The sequence below is a fragment of the Toxoplasma gondii genome, chromosome X, assembly GCF_000006565.2.
Source record: "Toxoplasma gondii ME49 chromosome X, whole genome shotgun sequence".
In the NCBI taxonomy this organism is placed as follows: Eukaryota; Apicomplexa; class Conoidasida; order Eucoccidiorida; family Sarcocystidae; genus Toxoplasma; species Toxoplasma gondii.
In genome coordinates, this window is record NC_031478.1 from 5,749,052 (window position 1) to 5,768,842 (window position 19,791).

The 19,791-nt window shown below is 52.4% G+C and overlaps 2 protein-coding genes across 2 annotated transcripts; one reads left to right on the forward strand and one right to left on the reverse strand.

Moving 5' to 3' along the window:
• Positions 1-931: 931 nt before the first annotated feature.
• On the reverse strand, positions 932-11,756 carry TGME49_237160 (hypothetical protein). The gene is made up of 9 exons (XM_018780485.1): positions 7,791-11,756; positions 7,037-7,141; positions 6,400-6,522; positions 5,794-5,913; positions 5,201-5,501; positions 4,574-4,866; positions 3,563-3,958; positions 2,842-3,125; positions 932-2,552 (listed from the first exon to the last, which is right to left on the reverse strand). Exons 1-9 carry the CDS (start codon positions 10,911-10,913, stop codon positions 2,180-2,182), a joined length of 5,118 nt encoding a protein of 1,705 aa, XP_018635770.1. The 5' UTR covers positions 10,914-11,756; the 3' UTR covers positions 932-2,179.
• Positions 11,757-14,030: 2,274 nt separating this feature from the next.
• Positions 14,031-19,720, forward strand: TGME49_237170 (hypothetical protein; the record flags this gene model as incomplete). Its single annotated transcript, XM_018780486.1, has 9 exons — positions 14,031-14,420; positions 15,449-15,562; positions 15,867-15,973; positions 16,611-16,795; positions 16,940-16,991; positions 17,193-17,307; positions 17,924-18,221; positions 18,435-19,069; positions 19,245-19,720. 9 exons carry the CDS (start codon positions 14,031-14,033, stop codon positions 19,494-19,496), a joined length of 2,148 nt encoding a protein of 715 aa, XP_018635769.1. The 3' UTR covers positions 19,497-19,720.
• Between the last annotated feature and the right edge of the window lie 71 nt (positions 19,721-19,791).

Here is a 19,791-nt window from a genome sequence, read left to right on the forward strand (position 1 = left end):
ACTTCCACCCGCAGATAAGCCGAAGGACCTGAGGCGACAGCCTCGTAGCAGAGAGAGGGGAGCTCGAGAGAAGAAACAGGGTCACTCTCATTTGCTTCCTCCAGACAGAGTTTGAGGTGCCATACACACTTTACTTCGTACTGCAGAAAAGGAAGAGGCGTTGGAGAGGAGGCTGTCTACCAGCCAAGAGGGAGAAGAGAAACAGAGAACCAGCTGTAGGATGAGAGACGAACAGAGACACTTTGTCTTTTTTTCTGCACCTCTCTCGCTTCGTAGAGGCGACGAAGAACTGGTGCTAACTTCGGAAACAGAAAAGCAGAAGAAAGTTGAGAGAACGCGGTGTTTTTTCTGTTTTCTAACTCGGATAACACACAAACTCCAGTCTGTGTCTGCAATAGGAAATATCGGCTGCGATCTCGCCTCACTCCGGTCCTTGACCTCTACACCCCCTCATTCGTCCTTGAAATAAACACTCCACTTCTCTCTGCCTGCCTCTCGTCGCTCGACTCTTATTTTGAGTCTCTCACACGACGTTCTCAGATATCTTGCGCTCCACCTCTGTCGACATCTCTCCTCTTGTTTCTCTACGTCTGTTTCTCTCTCTTTTCCTCCATTCCTCCTTCCTTTCGAACTCTTTCTCTCTGCTCCTCTAGCTCCTTTCTCTCTCGTGTAAATTCTCCGTGGTAATGCCCCTGTGTCGCTTCGTTCTTGAGCGGTCCAACACAGTTTGAGGGCCACCAGAGTGAGATTTCGTCTCTGCTTGGAACTGGAAAAAAAGGGAGTAGCAGTCCTCTGCATCCATTAGCCATTCAAAGACTCCTCCCCCCAGCTTAGAACGTAGACGAAAGGGAAAAGCTCCCTCCCATCCATCACACATTTGAGAATCTCTTCTCTCAGTTCACAGCTCGGAAGAGAATCTCCTTCGAGTTATCAGACGTTGAGGACTTCTTATCGGAGTTTACACACGAAAAAGAGGAACTTTTTCCTGTGTATGCACAAGTTCCTTTGGAGGTGGGTCTAGACTCTTCGTCAGCGAAGAGCAGGGAGGGAACGGGAAGGAAAAGAAGGAACGCAACCGAAAAAATCGGAGAGAAACTGAAGGGAAGAGTCGCGGCAAAACGAGGAGCACCAAGGGAAAAGACAGGGAGAAAAGAAATGCGGAGAGAGGAAAGAAAAGGTGTCTCGACACCACGAGGAAAAGAGAGACGAAACGATGCCACCCGGCGCATCCCCTTCGCCGTCAGTGCGCAGAACGAGGACGGAGAAAAGGTCGGAATTTTTGCGGGAGAAAACAAGAAAGGCATTCCCAGCCACTGGAAGGAACATGTGCCATGATGATTACCACTGGAACTTCGGCTTCGCCTTTCCCTTTCTCTCGCGACTCTCTCGTTGCCTGTAAACTCTCTCCTCACTCGCCGCTTCAGACACACGCGGCAAGCGCCCCCTCAACCCCGCCATGCAGCCTCCCCTTCTGCGTTTTTCTCTCCGGTGCCCGCAGGTGCTGGCCTCTCTCGCTTCCTCTTCTCTCTCTCTTCTCTCTCTCTTCTCTCTCTTCTCTCTCTCTTCTCTCTCTCTTCTCTATCTCTTCTCTCTCTCGCTTTCTCTTCCCTCTCTCTTCTCTTTCTTCTCTCTCTCTTCTCTCTCTCTTCTCTCTCTTCTCTCTCTCTCGCTTCTCTCTTTGCTCTCTCTTCTCTCCTCGGACGTTGCACGGTGCATGCGCTTTGGGTGTGTCGCGGCTCCACGGCCAATGCGGAGAGTCGCAAGGCGAAGCGAGGAGCGAAGGCGACGAAGTGGTTGAGGACCGGCCGCGGTCAAGAGGTGTGGAACGATCGCTCCTGAGAAGAAGCAACCCCGCATGACGACCGGGAGAAAAAAGGAAAAACTTGGGGAAAGTCTTGAAGGAGAAGCGAGAAGAGACGACAGGGAGCGGAGCAAGAGAGACTGTCCGGTCTGGCTGGCAAAGAATGGAGGCGAGGACGAAGGACAAGGACAAGAACCAAGGACCCGCAAAGAGGGAAAACAAGAAGCAGCTGAAGCGAGAGAAGAAAGCAAGAAGAAGAGCAATACAGAGAAAACGGACAACCAAAGGAGGGAGACTGCGCGCCTCTCCTTCCCTGCGATTCCTTCCTCTCAACGAATCTCTTTTCTTGTTTTTCGACTTTCCCCGCGTTTCACACAGCTACATCCTTACCAAAATGTGAGCCACTTGCTCGCGTCGCCTTCCCGTTTCCTCTGCATCTTCCGCCAGCTGTCTCTGCCCTCTCCCGCTCTCTCCTTTCCAGCTCCACTCCGACTCGAAGAGACACCCCACACGCCAGCCCTGCCGCTCCAACAACAAACGCAGAAAACGAAAAGCGCCGGGAAGAGGAGAAGCAGAGCAAGAATGAGAAGAAGACGAAAGGCGCTTGAGATCGACCGTGAGGAGTTCGTGGCATCGAGGGATAAGCAGCAGAGCGTATCGCGGAGAGTCCGAGCAATCGTTTGTGGGCTGCAGGTGCAGGAAATAGAGGCCTCGTTGCCTGTCTGTCACGCGGTGTACGTCCACGCCGAAGCTGCAGGGCAAGAAAGAACAGAGAGCAGGAGAGAAATGCAGCGACAAGGAGCCGAGCGAAAAATGCAGACCAGACCGCACAGGAAAGATAGGAAGAGAGAAAACAGCAGACAGATTATGAACGAGAACAAGAAAGAGAACAAGAGAGAGAACAAGAGAGAGAACACTAAAGAGGACAAAAGGGAGAGGTCAAGGCACAAGAGGAGATCAAGGGATAGAGAGGACAAGGTACCGAGCAAGAGAACTACCACGAGACAGACGGAGACATCAAGTTGTGTTTGGTCGCTGACTCGTCGAACTGCGCGAGAACGTCTTCGATCCAGAGCGACGCTGGTTCGGGTGCGAACATGCGCGCCACCGCTTCGACGCAAGTTTCGTTGTTGACGACGCAGTTGAGGGCCTCGGCCAGTTCAGGCGAGAAAGGAGATTTCCCGCTCGCGTCTGGAACAGAAGACTTGAAGAAAGCCGGACGCATCTGAGCCGCCAGGGTCCGACCCCGAGAGACCGACAGAAGCGAAGACGACAGAGACAGAGGAGACGCTGGGGAGGAAAAAAACTTTAGGAAGCTCGCGACCTGAAGAGGAGGGAGCAAGCAGAGCACAACGAGTGCAGAAACTCCAGCGGAGGAGACATCTCAAGTGCAAAGGGTACAGGTAGAGAACCCAAGACACACACAGATAAAGGGATTGACATAAAAATGTATTTATAGATTTCTACGGCGATCTAACACCAGACCGTCGCAGTCACAGAGAGATCTACTGAGTCACAGTGAGTCAATCCACCTACAGACATATACATATATATATATATATATGCAGTGCTGTAGAAGTCACATCGACAAGCATGACTACGCACCCAGACGGGGGTGGTGTCTGCGCATTCGTCCTAGAGGAATGTAAACCCTGACTCCACATGAATGTTCTTGTATTTAGAACTCGAGTGTCTGTGGCTCGCGGGGGTACGTCGCGACGCTCCGTTGTTGCACAGTTCTTCCTGTTCCCCTTCTTTTACCTGGAAGAGCCGTACGAAAGTTCCACGCTTCCATGCGCTTCGCGTCGTTCGCGTTTTGCGGGGGGCAGACGCCGCCGACTGCAGGCTGCGTTCGCCCAAAAGCGCGAAGGAGAACGAAGGAAAGGCAATGTGACAGAGCTGGAGGAAGGCAGGCGAGTCCCCAAAGCCGGAGAGACAGAGGGCCTCCAGAAAGTGCAGAAAAAGATCCGCAGAGTAAAACTGAGGCGTCAACGTGTAGACGCCAGAGAAGGAAAACGCAGCGAAACGGCTTCCTTCCTCAACGTCTCTCTCTTCCTTCTCGACACTCGCTGAAGCGGAAGCAAACGAGACAGAAGAGGAGGAGGAAGAGGAAGAAGAGGAAGAAGAAGGAATATTCTCGACGAGAGAAGAGAACACCTGAGAGGAGAGAGAGAGGTCGAAGCAAGCGAGACCACAGACGGAACATCGGCGTTGTTATTTGTCTGCGATGGTTAATCGTGCGAAACAGAGAGACATGCAGACCGTGTCTCTTCGACGTTTCATCTCTCTCGAGTAAAATCTGAGAGTTTTGCCTCAAGCCTCCTGCCGAGCAGTGCCACTCATCGAACAGAGACGGGAAAACATTCTTGCATGCAGACGCTTGCCTGCGTCTCCACATCAAACGAATGCGCGACTGAATGCATGCAGGTGCAACCGCAGTCTGCAAGTGAGCACTCGAATCTTCAGCAGGAATATGCTTGCTTCGTAAAGAAGTGTATAGAGCGGTATAGAACTAGAGAGTTACAGAGATATGGAGACACAGATGGAGAGAAATTGAAGAGTCACACCAAGCCGCTGAGAGGGAGGGCGCACGAGAGCGTTCGACAGGAAGAGCGAGCTCAGCGCAAGATCGAACTGCACAGGGCGCTGAAACGGCCGACACGACGAGATTGCTGAAGGCGCAAAATAGGTGGAATCACACAAACAGGTAGTCGACGCAACTCCGGAAAAGCGAAACCTACTTCTTTCCTCGAATGTTCCATGGCCTCTTACCTTGCCCAGGAGGGATCGGTGCCCGGCAAAATCGTAGAAAGGCGAGGCGCGCGCGATCAGCTGGATTGCCGTCGACAGACGCAAGAAATCCTTGCGAACCGCGTTGTCCTCACCTTCCTTTTCTCCCTCCGTCTGCTCCTTCACTGCAGCCTTGCCCGTCACTCCGCCGAAAGACGAAGAGGAAGAAGGAGAAGACGAAGAAGGAAGAGAAGAAGAAGAAGGCGCGGCTGGCGACGAAGACGCGTTCCACTCACCGTGGAGTTCTGTGAAGTCGAAAATGGTTTTCCAGATTTCTGCGAGAACACCGGAGAGACGAACCGCAGCGGTGGAGGGGAAGAGGGGAATCGTGGAGAGGGGAAGAACGCGCGTTTTTGCGAAGGAGAGAGAAGCTCGCCTCACAGAGAAGCACATAGACAAGTTGTCTTTTATCGATTGCACTCCCCCCCCCCAGCCATTTTGCATGTCTTCGTCCGCTTGAATGGCTAAAACAGCGGGTGGACGCAAACTAGGGAGGGTCCCGCGAATAGCTCAGACTAACAAAAAAGCTCGAGAAGCATGTCTAAGGGAAGCGTTCTTCCTTTGCTGCATGCACCTGCAAACGCATTTGCGCTTCCTCGTCGGACTCACCTTTTTCTCCACACCGACGGGCACCCAGCAGTGCCACAGCCTTCCAAAGCGCCTTAACGAAGTCCTGGAAATCTTGTCCTATCTCTGAGGTAGAGCAATTTGACAGCGGAGAAGAAAGAGCAGCAGAAGCAGCTGCGGAGGAAGGAGACAACGAAGACGAAGGAAAAGAAGTCGACGAAGAAAGAGAAGAAAGAGAAGAAAGAGAAGAAGGCACGAGGTGTTGTTGCCGGACAGAGATTTCCTCTCTCAGACGGGCGACGAAGTAGAGACAGAGTCGGTTGCTGAGCTCCGCTGCCTGGTCCTGGAAGCCAAGTCAAGAAAGCAGAAGACGCACGGGAGAAGTGAGAACGAGGTGAGAACGGAGGCTGAAGACGAGAAGCGATAGACAGAAACGCAAGAGAAAAAACGACGCGTGAAGAAGTGGAACGGAGAGAACCTGCGCGCCGATGCAGCGAGCAGAGGACGCACAAAGAGAGAGAGAAGGGGGAAGACAAAAGAAAAGGAAAGAACAAAGACAACAGGGGGAAACAGTGAAAAAACGAGGAAGAGAAAAGACAGAAAATACGGGAAGAAAAAGGTGGAGGAAGACGCACAGCGTTTTCGCCGAGCAAAGGAGAAGAAAAGTTGAAGAAGCCGCGGTCTTCCGTCAAAAAAATGAGTTGAAGAACGGCACTGAGAGGCGGCGGCGCGCTCCTCGTATTCTGAGCCTCGTCCTGAAAGAAACAAGAGACAAAAAACACGAAGAACAGGAGATTCTTCCACGAGGAGAGAAACCTGGACACCCTCTAAGTCTGTTCCGAGAAGAAAGAGCGAGAAAGAGACAGAAAACATGCACACACACAAACACAAAAACAACGACAGGAGAGAGGAAGAAAGAAGAGGAAACACATACGGTCAGAGAGAGAGAGACAGAGAAAGAGACAGAGACAAACAAGTAGAGATAGATAAAGGTCGATTGAGATAGAGAGACAGAGACAGAAAGAAAGGTAGATGGAGAGATAGACAGATAGAGAGAGAGCAAGAGAGGAACACACAGAGAGTGATAGACCGGGTGATAGAGAGAGAGATAAACGCAGGAAAAAAACGACAAACACAGGGGAGAAGCTCTTTCTGTTTCTCTCCTCCTTTTCAGAGAAGCGAGAGATCGTAAGGAGAGGGCCAAAGCAGAGGGAAAGAGAAGAAATCGGGAAAAAGCGTACCAAGGCGCATGCAATAAGGCGAAGGGTCAATCCGGGCGATGCGTCAGAAAGTCGCAGATCGAAGGCAGCCTTGCACAGTCGCAGCAGCTCCTCAAATTTCGGCGCAAACTTTCCCAGAGGAATCTAAAAGAAGAAGCAGAAGGAAGACGAGAGTCCAGCGGCTCGTGACACACGGAACAGACCGACATGCAGCTGCATGCTAAAGATGACAGACACCATAAGGCCCAGAAGAAACCCGGACAGCAAGCGTAGAGAAGGAGAAAACACCGGGGCGAGGCCTAGAACGCACAACCATACGTCCTTACAGAGAAGGCAGGCAAGGCAGGCATGACGGAAGGCCTTCTCTCTTATGCGTCACCGAATGTGTGCCGAGAAAACTCACATGCATATACACACACAGAGAGAACGGCGTACACATATGCATACATATGCATACATATATATATGTATATATATGCAAGCGTGTATCAACACTGTGAGGAAATAGATGCATATATATATATATATATATATATGGAGCGGGGTACGGATGGAGGCCGAATGAGCTGGTAGTGGATCCCAATCCATCTTTGTCTTCTTTCTCTTGTGTATTTCGCCGTTCGTTATCTCACTGCTCTGTTTCCGGTTTCGCGTTTACCTCTTGGAGGACGCAGCGGAAGAGAGACAGGACGAGGGACCGGTCGACGAGAGGCCCCGACGGAACTCCACGGAGGATGGCCAGCGCACTGAGGAGCTCACAAAACTGGAAAAGAGACAAGAAGGCGGAACGCAGTCGAACAGTGCGGGTTCTGCCAAGAAGTGACAAGCCTCGCGAGGCGTTCCCACCCCCTTTTCTTCTGGACATTGCCAAGGAGAACGAAAAAAACAGGAACCGACCGAGGTGAGCGTGGAACGCCGGAGAAATCAAAGTGCGTCGAGAAGCGACATATCGAGACGCCGCTACAGGTCGAGCAAAGCACATTCTTCAAGCGAAGACGAGAGATAGAAAAGAGTAGGAACACACGAGAGACAGACGTCGGAGGAGAAGGAAGAGGACAAGCAGAGGAGACGGAGAAATCGACACACGGACAGGAGCAAAGAGCAAGAGGAGAGCTGAATCCATGGAAACAGAAGCACGAAGAAAACCGAGGGAGAAACCGAACTGTCTGAAAGTCCGGTAAGACAGTCACTTTTTTGCTGAGAGACAAAAAACAGAGCACATGCATGCGTCACTAGCGAGGTCGACGCCGAGACGCAGAGAGGAAACATGCTGTCCTGGCAAAGCAGCAGCCGACGCCGGCAACTTCCGAAGCGCGGAAACGCAGAAAGCGCCCAGACTGACACAGATCGACGTCCGACACACTTTCAATAACTGTGAATCGAAAACCGGAAAGGTTCAACGTGAAACTCACCTCCGGACGAAACTTGGGATTTTCCTGCAACGCCACACGGACCGTTTCTTGCAGTTTCTTCACTTCCTGCTCTTCTCCCCGGAGTGCTTTTTTTTTCTCTCCCGAAGACGCAAGTGAGACAGACGAAGAAGATGGAGATGAGAACGAGGAAGGGGAGGAAGACGAGGAAGGGGAGGAAGACGAGGAAGGAAGGGAAGATGAAGATCGAGACGAGGAAGAGTTAAGACGGTCGTTTACTTCGTTTATGCTGTGCTGAGCAATGTGGATGAGCTGAGAAATGGTGTGTTTCAGATCGACAGCTCTGAGTTGCGGCAGCGCTGTAGGATCAGCCCTTTTGCTTCGCTTTTTTTCTCTCGGGCGCCGGGCCGAGTTGTCTCCTGTGGGGAACGCTGCGCCGTCGGCCGAGAGATTCTCGCGTTTCTGTTTCTTTCCTGCCTCGCGAAACGGCGGAGACAGCCGGGACGGTGGAGAGGACAAGGGCGGAAAGCCCCCAGACGGGGTGAACGCGTGAGTCTTCGCAACCGAGGACGGAGACGCCGGCGAAGCAAGGCTTCCGGCAGCCGGCCACCCTGCAGAAAAGAAAGGCGTGGCTGGAGGAGACAGGTGCCGAGACAGAAGCGGAGACTGATGAGGAGACAGGTAAGGAGACTGGTGAGGAGACTGGTGAGAAGACAGATGCGGAGACGGGTGAGGAGACTGGTGCGGGTCGTGCGCCAGGCAGGGACTGGGAGAAGAAGAGAAGGGGCGAGGAGAAGAAGAATGCGTCGGAGCAGGAGACGAAGGAGTTGAGGGATTCTTTTTGAGGGCAGGACTTTGCAGAGGAGGATGTGGGAAAGGAGGCGGCACACACGCTGGGTCTGGAAGCTTCGCTGTCTGCTTCGATTCGTCTTTCTCTGTGTCCCTCGTGTCCGGTTCGCGCTCCCTCTTCTCCTGACTGCCGCGGAAAATCTCCCGGTGTTGAAAGGCGAAGCGAGTCAGTAGCTGCTGCGGAAGCATTCCTGCTCCACCGACGACTACAGCGGGCGTGAGCAAGGCTTCCTCGCTGTCTCTCTCTGTCCTCGGCGTTCCACTGCCTTCGGCTGCCGCCTGGCCACTTTCCTCGCACCCAGGCGGTCGCAGGAACTGCACTGAGGTCTCTTCTTCGTTCGGTCGACGCCAGAAAAAAGCGAACGACAGACTGTCGATGGGGTGCGGAGGCGCGACCGAAGCCGGAGCGAATGAGGGCCCCCCACTTGGCGCGGGGCAGGAGACTCCCGAAGGCGACGAACGCGGCACAGCGGAGTGCTGAGCGAAGGACCCCAACGAAGGCAGGAACGAGCAGGCGACAGAAGAAGAGGACGGGAGGAAGTGAACGCGTCCCGGATGCCCTCTCCATGACGAGTTCCCCGCACGACTCGCAGGTGTCTCGTGGTCTGTCTCTTGTCGTTCTGTCTCTTGTCGTTCTGTCTCTTGTCGTTCTCTATCTTGCCGCTCCGTCTCTCGCCGGTTTGTCTGAGACCCTTCTGGGAAGTGTCGGGTGTCTTCCGGAGTGCTGGGCAGCGACGATCTGGCGCCTTGCGCCCGAGAGGCTGCTGCAATTGGGCGCTGCAGGGTCTGCATGCCTCTTCTCCTGGCGCCATCGAGGACGAACAGAGAAGAAGACGACAGACGAGAAGAAGGGGTGGGGAAAGAAGACGAGGTGGGCAGAGAAGGAGACTGGGAGAGAGACCGAGGCGACGAGACGGGGGCGCCACGAGGCGGAGAGAAGTGGATATGAGAAGTCGCAGGGCCCCTGGGAGACAGAAAAGAAATCTGCAAGCAAGCAGCCAGCCAAGGCGAACTGACGGGAGGGATGGACGCGGTAGAGGAAGAACATGCAGCGCAGGGTTGAAGCGCGTGCGGCAGGAGATACAGGAGGCAGAGGCAACTGGGCTGTCCTCCCTTCCCAGAGGGCGGAGGGAAGCAGATGAAACAAACCGAAGAAGACGAAGAAGACGCGAGGTCGAAAGCGGCAAGCTGCTCAGAGGCGCGGAAAGGCAAAAGCCCCCCAACTCGGTCTCCACATTCTGTAGTCAAAGCGGGAGGGCCGCGTTTGCGCGACCTCAGAGAAACTGGACGCAGAGGAAAGCAACGGGACAACGAGACAGAGGAAAAAGAGGCAGAGCATGCCGCCTCCGAAAGGAGAACTCTCCACGGTTTTCTCGAAGGAAACGGAGACGGCGACACGGATGACATGCAAGAGGGCAGAGTGCATGGGAGGAGCTTCAAGCGCAGACGCCGAGAAACGGGCGAATCTGAGGTGGAAAAGAAGGCGGGGGCATCTGAGGCTTGTGTCGTGGAACCTCCAGGTTTGTCTGCTGCAGTCGATGGCCTCTGTCGACGGGGAAGGCGCGGAGACAGGAACTCCGCGGAAGGCGGGAGGTGTCTCTCCTCCGTCGCGAGTTCGACTGTTGGTTTAAATCTTGAAGTTCTTTGTCTACCGGGTGGAGCCTCGGGGTCTGCAGCGGGCGAGCTCGAAGAGACGATGCCGGAAAGGCCGCATGACTTCACTGATGCTGAAGAACAGGCATCTCGCGGCACCGGCGAGGACGAAGAAGCGGGCGGCTGACAGGACGCGTCGCCGCATCGGCCTTTGACCGAATGAAAAGGAAGCAGGGGGCGCTGGCCCTGAGAGCAGGACGAGAAGGCGCGAGAGGAGGCGCGGCCGACTGCCTGCGTCCTCGTCACGCCTGCATTAAACGAAAGAAAAACACCTGAAAGGCGCGTGAGCTGGCGCCGGCGCCACAGCGTCGGGCTGAAGGGCATCCCGCACGCGTTGTCTCTGTGCAGACACCTCGCGATCTCATCCTCCGTGAGGAAGCGGCAGGCGGGTCTCTGTCCTCCTGTTGGTCGATATGCTTTTTCGCGGCGGACACTCTCGATTGCATGCGCTCGCGCACTGCCTCCCCAGCCGCTGGGGCTCCTGGATGGTCGCCAAGAGGCAGGCGCGGAAAAGGGAGCGTGGCCTGGCGTGGCCAGACCCACAGACGTCCCGCCTGCAGGCAACGACGCCCGATGTCCCGCGAGTGAAGACGCAGAAACTGAAGACCAAGACGAGAAGGTTGGGAGGGCGCGGGATGGAGAAGTTGACAAAAACGGTCGCATCGTGTTTTGGGTTCAAGAGCTGCAATGCTTTCCGTCGCCGTGACAATTGCAAGTGTCCGCCCCGCTCACAAAGATGAGCCGCTACTCTGCGTCACGATGACATCATTTGCAGCAAAGTGCGCACGTCCAAGACATGTCTGTCCACACATGGAAAAACAGATGAGTTGTGTGCATATCCAGCCGAAAAATTCGGTGTTTGCCGCTCGCCCGGCGTCAAAATGTGTCGTGCGAACCACACAAAGCTATCCACATCCAACTGGCAGACACGGTGTACATACACCTGAGGAGAAACGCAGCGCAAAGAGACCTGACTCGACGACGCTGACCTGGACACGGCCGCAGAGACAACTCGGTGCGCGGATGGCTAAAACAGGGATGTGGTGCGAGTTTGCAAAACGGAGAACGCGAAGCAGTGTGCAATAGCAGCGCAGCGTTTATTCGTGATGGCCAACGCGTCTATCACCGCAATGATTATCGGTGAAACCTTGCTTGGAACACGACATAGCGAGCGGGACGAGCGTGTCTCGAAACCGAAGAGCAGCTCCGGATTTTCTCCAGAGAACATGCGAGAACATATTAACGTGTGACAGGGAGAACAATCTCACGGATATCCTTTCTTTGACGCAGCTATTTAGCGGAATGAGGAATGGAGAAACCTGCTCGCCTGGTACCCGTGAGTACATGGACGAAAAGATGTGAGGGGCATATCGACCGGCTGTGGTATTGCACGGTTGCCTTTACTCTTGACAGGTCTGACGTTTGAAACAGCAAGAAACGGAGCTGCAAAGGAGTGCGGTTCGATGTGTACATCGTCAAGAGTGTCTTCTAGAAAATCGGCAAACCTCATCAACAACGCAATTTGACGTGCTCGAAAAAGGGACTGGGAACCAGACATTTTTTTATCGCCTGCATGCGCTGATCGCGGTAGCCTGTGGCACACGGGCGGCGCTGTCGCAACGAAGAAGTGGCGTAGAGCAGCAGGACAACGAACAAAGTACAACGAAGCAGAAAAACTCTACGAAGCGAAAAACCCCACCTAGATCTAGAACACGGAGGTGACAGTGCCTTCTCGAGGTTCACCTCTGCAAACTTGCATGGAAAACAAGGGTAGGAACTACGAGACACGACAGGGGCAGGGGAAACTTGCTTGACCTGCCTGGGTTTTGACGAGTCAACACATTCTTTTAGACCGTGTCGGAAAACCGCCGCTTTGTACGTTTCTTCGCAGAATATTGTTCATTTTTCGAGACGTGCACTTCGGGTGGTCTCGTAGAAAGAGTGAAGGAGCGGCGTGAAGTTCTGTGCACCAAGTCTGATATGTCGCGAGCCTGATCTGGAGCAAAAAAAAACGTGCCGTTCGCGAATTGAAATATAAGCTGAATGGGGAGTTTGGGAGTCACTTTGCGCAGCGAGCTCGTAAACAGGAATTAGGACGTACCAGGAACAAAGAGGTGTACCACCTCCGTTTGCGGTGGAAGAGGACGCATAATACCGGCACAGAAGAAGCGTCACAAAGATGCCTGAATAACTGTGTGCATCGCTGCCGACTGGAAAAGCCAACTCTTTTGAGACAAACAAAGTTTCTCCTCCTTGCTCACTGCCGCAACCGCCTCGTCGACCAGGGCTGGCTGCAGTCGCGTCCAGCAGTGCCACTGTCTGGCTTTCACAGTACGTGGAGGAAAAAGGCTTTGGCCGGCCTAAGCGAGGCGCGGTGGTGTCCAGCCCATCTACATAGATTTTCAGTTGTCGAGAGTCAGTCCGTTGAGCGTTGGCTTTTGCCGGGGCGGCTAAGACGGCTAAGCGTGTGACTTCGTTCAAGAACGTAAAGGGAGCTTCGAAAAAGTGCAGACCAAAAGGCGACCTGAAAGGCACGTCTAAGCTCTGTTGCGGTGGTGCTTGGAGTGGGAAGTTGCCTAGAAGATATCAGGAGAGTCTGGTTTCGAGAAGGTGTAAGTGAGATGGGAAAGGTGTTCCATAGCAATCCGTTTCCGTCGCTCTTGAGGTATCCATCTGAAAACTCTAGTTCTGATACGAGAGAACAGCTGTGGAATCGTAAGAACTATGCAGAAGGAAAGTGCAGTTGACGCTGTCGGATTCTTTTTTTGCCAGTGCAAAGCAAGCAAGCGTTGCTTGCCAAAAACACTCAGAGCCACGAGAGACACTTGTGCAACGTAGATGGACGCACCTACCAACAAGGCGTTTTGTGGGAGCGCCGGTATTCCGACCAAAGTGGATCTCTGTCTCCAGAAGCGTCACAATTTGTTGCTATCGTGACCATGGGTAGAGTTTATCCGACCAAACCAGAAAATCTGAAAAGGGCTGAGCTACCGTGATGGAAAAAATAACAGCCATCGCTTGCTGCTTCGGACGGGTTCGTGGGTCAGGTTTTTGAGTCGATGTCTCGTATAGCAATCAGTGGCTGTTGGCGAGGTGCGTATTTTTCAATCAATCATCAGAAACTGCGGTATCCATAGAATTTGGTGTTATGTATATAAGACCTGCAGTTTTCTCCGTGGTCAGATCGCTGAACGTGGACTGGAACTTCGCACTCCCCGGTAACTGCTTTTTGCCGGGGCGCGAACTCCTCGGAGACACAGAGGGGCGGCCTGTCTGTCGTGTGCTGTCTCAGCGTGACCCTCTGAATGTCCACAAACGCTTATATGACACCGAAACAGAGGTGTCAAAGTGTCGGCTGCTTTTCGCGAAAGAACAGGATCTACGAGCGGAGATCAGATCTTGGTGTTTCCCCATCCAAGCATTCGTTGCAGTATTTTGAACGAGACGATCTAAAGAGCTACTTGCTTGTGTTCGGTGATGTTTCTCAGATGCAATTGGTGCTTTTGGTATCTCCTTGAGTAAGGGCCTTTGGCTTATAAGAAAGATGGAATTATTTCTGACAAAGCGGAGGGTCGCTGAAAATCTACATCGTATATCTGTCGCGACCATGATCTAGAGAGATCGTTCTCCTTTCCATATCTCTGGATGTTCCGTCAAGTGGAAAAACATCGCTTTTGAAGAAGGCGCATCATCGACATATTTCGAGTTCTCAATTTCCCTCCGTTTTATCTTGTCTCCTTTAGTCTGTCGTTCTCGCCTTCTTGTTGGGCTGCAGTCAGAATGCCGGGTGTGTACGCAAAGCCGCCAAAGCGGTCGGAACTGTCGAAAGAGGTGACCTTCATCCTCTCATTACTGGAGAAAAAACGAAGAGAAGGGGCCTGGGCGGAGGTGATGAATACATGTGTGGCGATGCTTCTTGATTTGTTCGCGGCAGAAAGGTCGAAAGCACGAGCAGAAGCAATACATGAGAAAGAGAAACATGACCGCGAGAGAGCAAAGGGTGCAGGGACCGGGGGGCAACGAGAAATACCTTTGTCCGAATTCGAGGCCAGAAAAGAGAGAGACGTTGCAGAGGTGTTTTTTGTGGGCGGCGTCCACGCAGTATTCTGCGATATCCTGCAACATGCGAGCGGCAATAGCGAGATCGGCGACATCATGCCAATTCTGGCGGTAAGGTTGAACAGCTCCTCCTTTCTACGATCCCTCTGACCCTGGTGGGGAAGAAACGACTGGTACGGAGAGATGTTTCAAAATTCGTCTGAATCGCGTGACGTAGGATCATATTCTTTACCACGAGCAGCAACATTTTGCTTGATGAACCCGGTCCAGCTGGCGCCATTATAACAGGCAAACGTCGGTACGCAGAAACCGTTGAGAGTTTGTAGAGAACCCCCCGGGCTTTCAAGCCCTCTCTGTTTTGTTAGTTTCTCTGCAATTGGTGTCTCTTAGGAGTATCAGACAATGCTGCTTACTGAGGTCGATCCGTACGACGATGACATTGGCACGCTGCCACTCCTGGTTTACTTCCTCTCCGAGCGTCACCACTTCTACGTGGACATTCACTGGCAACATCATGAGTTGACACTTCTTCAACGGTTTCTTTCCGCGCTTTTGGACCTCCTGAGGACACCACCAGATTTGGCGGGGACTCCTGCCCTATCGTATGATGCGGAAGTCCACAACACCAGTAGTTCAGAAACTTCCGGCGTTTCAAAATCCGCCTGGGAAATCCAGGCCTCCTGCCAGCCAGAGCAGACACGGGTAGCGGCTGCGAAACTCATATACAGAACCCTTTTCGCCTACCCGCCACATCGCGTGGTACGTCCATTGTTGCATATCGTTATTTGTAGGGCAAGCAGCCAGTGAAATGTAGAACTCGTCTTTCAAACACTGTGGATGTGTCTGTGTCTGGCATGAGAAGCGATTCCAGGGCAGCGTATCAACGCTCTTGATAGTTAACGCCGAAAGTAGTTTTTGGAGGAAAAGCGTTGCCAGTGGCACCCTCCTCGACGTTCACGCTTCTACATGGCGCAAAGGTCAACGCGAAATACGGGCGACCACACGCACTTCGTCAATTACGTTAAATCAGTCCATGACATAATGTGAGCAGCTTGCAGTTTTAGGCGTGTCTGTTTTCTCGAGACACGCCCGCGAATTCTTACGCATAGGGGAGCCCTCTCCGCTTCCTTTCCTCTCAGGTCAGTCGCATGGCAGCAGTCTTCGACCGTGATCATTGTCAGATCTTAACTGAAGGTCTACAACGCCTAGAAGGCCTCTGGACATCTCCAAAAGGACTTACACACATTGCCCAGGCAAGCGGCACCGCAGAACTAGACACTACCACATCTTCATTTTGTCTTTGTTTTTTCGCTGTGTCTTTTGTAAACTTACACGCGGTGACACCAACAAGACATGTGGATGTTGCTTGGGAGTGGTCCCTTTTTGCATGAAGCGAATTCGAGTTGTGAGATCCGTTTCCATCCAGAGCAGATACCCGAGGAGCACCCTCGCAAGAATCAGCTTATTTCCAGTTAGACTCATCGCTGCCTTCCTGCGCTCGCTTCGCCTATTGTATCTGTCCGATACGCTTTGCACTGTCTGTTTCTTTCCTCAAAGACTCTTGCCTCAGTGGCACTCTTTGGTCTCGGCCCCCCTCTAGTCTCTGCGCTGATACCGGCATCTCTGCTCTGGGTAGGGGCTTCGAATCTCATACGAGAAACAAGGTGAGCAAGGCGCCGGTATCTTCCTCCAAAGTGGTGACGTTTGCGTGTTTTACTGCTGTGAATAAAATGAGATATTGCAAATCCAGCTCGTAAATCTGGTACAACCGCTGTTTCCGTCATAACTGAGACAAATCAGTTCCATGCACACGGCCGAACAGAAAAAAATGGACCGACGACTAGCCAGCACTCACTGGTTTGATCATGCTGCCAGGACTTGCGAACCTAGGTATGAAATGTGAACTTTCAGAATTGGCTCTTCACGATTAGTGTCACTTATCAAACAACTTGCCGTTCCTGTCTGCAAAGAACTGTCGTGCAAGAGGCATCCGCTCTGCACCTGCTGAATAACACTTCTTTTAGTTTCAATAGTCCCGAGCAAGGTGAAGTATGTTCCGCAGAAAAGGGACTGCAGTGCCGATGGGGGGTTTCTTAGTCCTAGCCGGTCGCCCGAAATGTAAACGGCGATTCCATCTCACCCCGAGGGCAGTCAGTTGAAGGATCATTATGTGAGTATCCTTTATGCGTGACCGCCTTTGATGACAATGCTTCAGTCTCTGCACATGAAATACCACGAAGGAGCTGTGTTCACGAGTATATTCGGCCATCCGTTCCCCGTGGGGTTTGACTGCTGGTACAGGTGTCCTTGCTCACCTTGTGAACTCCAGCGACGACTGCTAAAAATCAGCCGTAACAGAGATGAAATCGGAGTAGTGCAAGCGGCCAAAGACAAAAAGCAAATTTGTGTCTCGCTTGTCCGAGGTGGTGGCCCGGGCCTCCTTCGACAAATCTTCCGAACAGCAGCTGAACTGAGACGACGAACGAGTAAGACGGAGAGGCGCGTCAGAGAGCACACACCGGAGATGTGACCTCTGTGGCATTATGAAAGTCGCGCTCCCACAGTCTCATGTGGTGTTTGTCGATAAGGTTTTGCGTAGATTTCGTGGTGCTTCTTTCGATTTTCTGTAGGTAGCGTCTCTGAACAGAAGACCGAGGATCCCACCAGCACACAAGACCAATGGTAAGGCTGAGCCGAATGGTTAAGTGTGTCTTGGTAGGGTGCGTCACTCAGCACGTTTTAGGAAAGCGTAGAGCGAGTTATTTGGGCACTCGACCAGACGCTTGCCCATTGCCATGTCGAAAGAAATCCAGATCGTAAGCAGGCATGTGTTGACGACAGATACTGCACTGTAAAGTCTTCGATCCCCTTATTTTCCTGCAGCTACCTCGACCAGGCACTTCAGTTTGCCTCGTGGACGCTCCTGCTATGCTCTTGGCCATACGAAGAGGTGCACGGTGGAGAAAGTATTTTGGCGTACGATAAATGCTCGTTGCTAGTAAGTCTGCCTGGCAAGGAGTCAGAGAACCAGAGTAACGAATCAGGAAAGACGAGGGCGCGCTACCGTTTTATGCAGGTTTAAATCTCACTGCAAATCCTGCTGTCTTCGAAGACGAGGCAAATTCCAATACCAGGCTTACACTTGGAATCGATATACACAACTTGTCTTTCGTCGGAGAGACTGGTTTCAGAGCTCCCACACTGGACAAACCAGTGTGTGTTGGGACGCTGTGTCGGGGCCTGTGTGGGTCATTAGAAGCAATGCAGAAGGATATCTTTGATTTCTAATCGGGGTGTCTTCGGCAGCTCATTAATACTATTACACTCTTGAAACATTGAGAATTCTCCAGCTCCACTCGTTTGTTGGAGCACCGGGTGGCGTTTGTCTGCGGGCTCTCAATAGTGCGTCGTCCCACCCTAACTTAGCCAACCGTTCTGTCATTGGTCCGTGCATCCTCCCAGACCAAAAGCCTACAGCTGTATAGTTGACTATCGGGAGTGTCCACGTCAGCATGCTATCTTACTACTGACTGTATTAGTAGCGGGTAGCCCCAATTCTGATACAAACAGGGGAGTGACAGATTTGTCACCATATATTATGTGCTCCTGAGCAGGATGCTGCCCTGGAATGCTTTCCAGTCAGTGACGCGGGCTTTCTTGAGTCTGCTTCTTCCTTGACCCTTCCTGGAGCGAGCTCTCTACTCTCTGTTCTCCTACATTTACTACTGAGACTGCCACAAAAGGCACGGACTCCACTTGCTAAGAAGATCAATCTCGTTTTTCGGCCGGTACTTCAACATTTATCTAGAAGAATCGCGGAGAGAGATCCCTACCCCGCTTCGGCGAAGTTCTTTGCTGAGTCTGCGGACACTGTGTCCAATACGCCTAGCCAGGGGAGCCAAGGCACATCAGGTCAGGAGTGAAAGGAATGTTCTGTGGCAGAGAGGCTTCGCATGCAATGACAACTGTGATGCTGCTGCAGACAGCTTCCGGCAGTGGCTTTGATGTCACAGAATGGCATATCTTTCTGTCTTCAGAGGGCGAAAGTCCGATCCCTCGTATCGTGTCATGTTCACTCGGTAAGGAGCATGAACTGAGGGTTTTTGTGTGATTTCCTTTACTCAGCGGAATCTAAAGCTGTGGGCGTTAAAGAGCAACACCCTGCTGACGCACAGCCAACGGTCGAGTTCTTGCTGCTCACCCCGTTGTTTATGGGACTGTTGCAGTCCATGTTTGCTGAGGAACTCAACGAGCGAACTCCTTGCAAGAAAGAGAGCCTTCAAAACGCGTCTGAGAAGGAACCTCACAGCCCTCGCGCAGCCACAACTGATGAAATTAATGTCACAGCAGACCCGCAAACGCACGCGCTTGTTGGTTTAGGCATAGCCGCTTGCCAGTCTCTTCTCGACATGTATGAATACTTGAGGCCACTCCTGAATACGTGGGAAGGTCTGGAGTCGCAGCATTGTTTCGTCGAGCACAAGGGCACCAAAGAACCCGCTACACAGAAGCCGTTTTTGCCGTCTAGGGAATGTCTGCCTCCCTCAACAACTGTTAGCCTAATGCCCGGTTTCGACTTCAGGGGATTTTACTACAGCCTGGTCAGCGCCATGCTGACGCTTCTGGGAGGCATGCTGTTGCAGTCTCTACCGGAAAGAAGATGGAGATTTGCGGAAAACCCTGCGGCGAAGGCTGGTGGCTCAGCGGCGATAGGGGGTCTCGCATCAGCTGCAAGGAAACTTCTAGATTTTCAAAAGAAGGTAAGATTGTCCAGTGGGTATATCTGTTGGAGGTCGCGCTCCGGAAGGCACACCTACTCTGTAGCAGGTATTTTCGCTGAATCTAAAATCACCCAAAAGAAGTACCATAAGGCCTTCTCTGACAAGAAATTATTACTGCTAGCATGATGTTGTTACATTGTTAATGGATGAACAGGAGTTGAGTGAAGGCTGCTCTTACATCAAGAACGCTGCCAATATCGTGATCCTTCGCGCTGAGCAAGCGTCGGCTCTGCTTCTAAGAGAGGAAGCTCAACTCAAGACCCACAAAATGCATGTTGTCGATGGTGACTCGTGGGCAGACGAAGAGCATGGCAGCGATTTCAGAAGAACGCTATACAACCATGAGAATGAACCTTGTGAACAAGGCGTGGTATCCAGAGAGCCTCGGAAAGAAAGGGATCCTTGAACAACGCCATGTGTAGATTCTACAGAGACCGGATACAAGTCCTCGGCAGACTGAGGTGTGTCTGTGTGACTATTGAATATTTCCGCGGCTACAAGTCTAATGCAGTAGACTGGCGTAAACACTGATTTCTTCGAATGCAGGCTGCGTTGCAGCATCTTTCACGTTGTGTCCGAAAAAACTTGAAAACTTTAACTGATTTTGCTTGGACAAAGCGGGATCCGGAGCATTGCCTAAACTATTTCGGTTACGAATAACGGTCGAGGGACGGTAGAAGCATCCAGTGGATCTGACCTAG

Excerpts from the sequence above, each read along its gene's own strand:
- TGME49_237160 (XM_018780485.1), bottom strand. The coding sequence starts at position 10,913 with ATGCGACCGTTTTTGTCAACTTCTCCATCCCGCGCCCTCCCAACCTTC. Across the intron at positions 5,914-6,399 it reads GCCTTATTGCATGCGCCTTG|GACGAGGCTCAGAATACGAG; the intron begins GTACGCTTTTTC and ends TGTTTCTTTCAG. Across the intron at positions 4,867-5,200 it reads CCGTCGGTGTGGAGAAAAAG|AAATCTGGAAAACCATTTTC; the intron begins GTGAGTCCGACG and ends GTGTTCTCGCAG.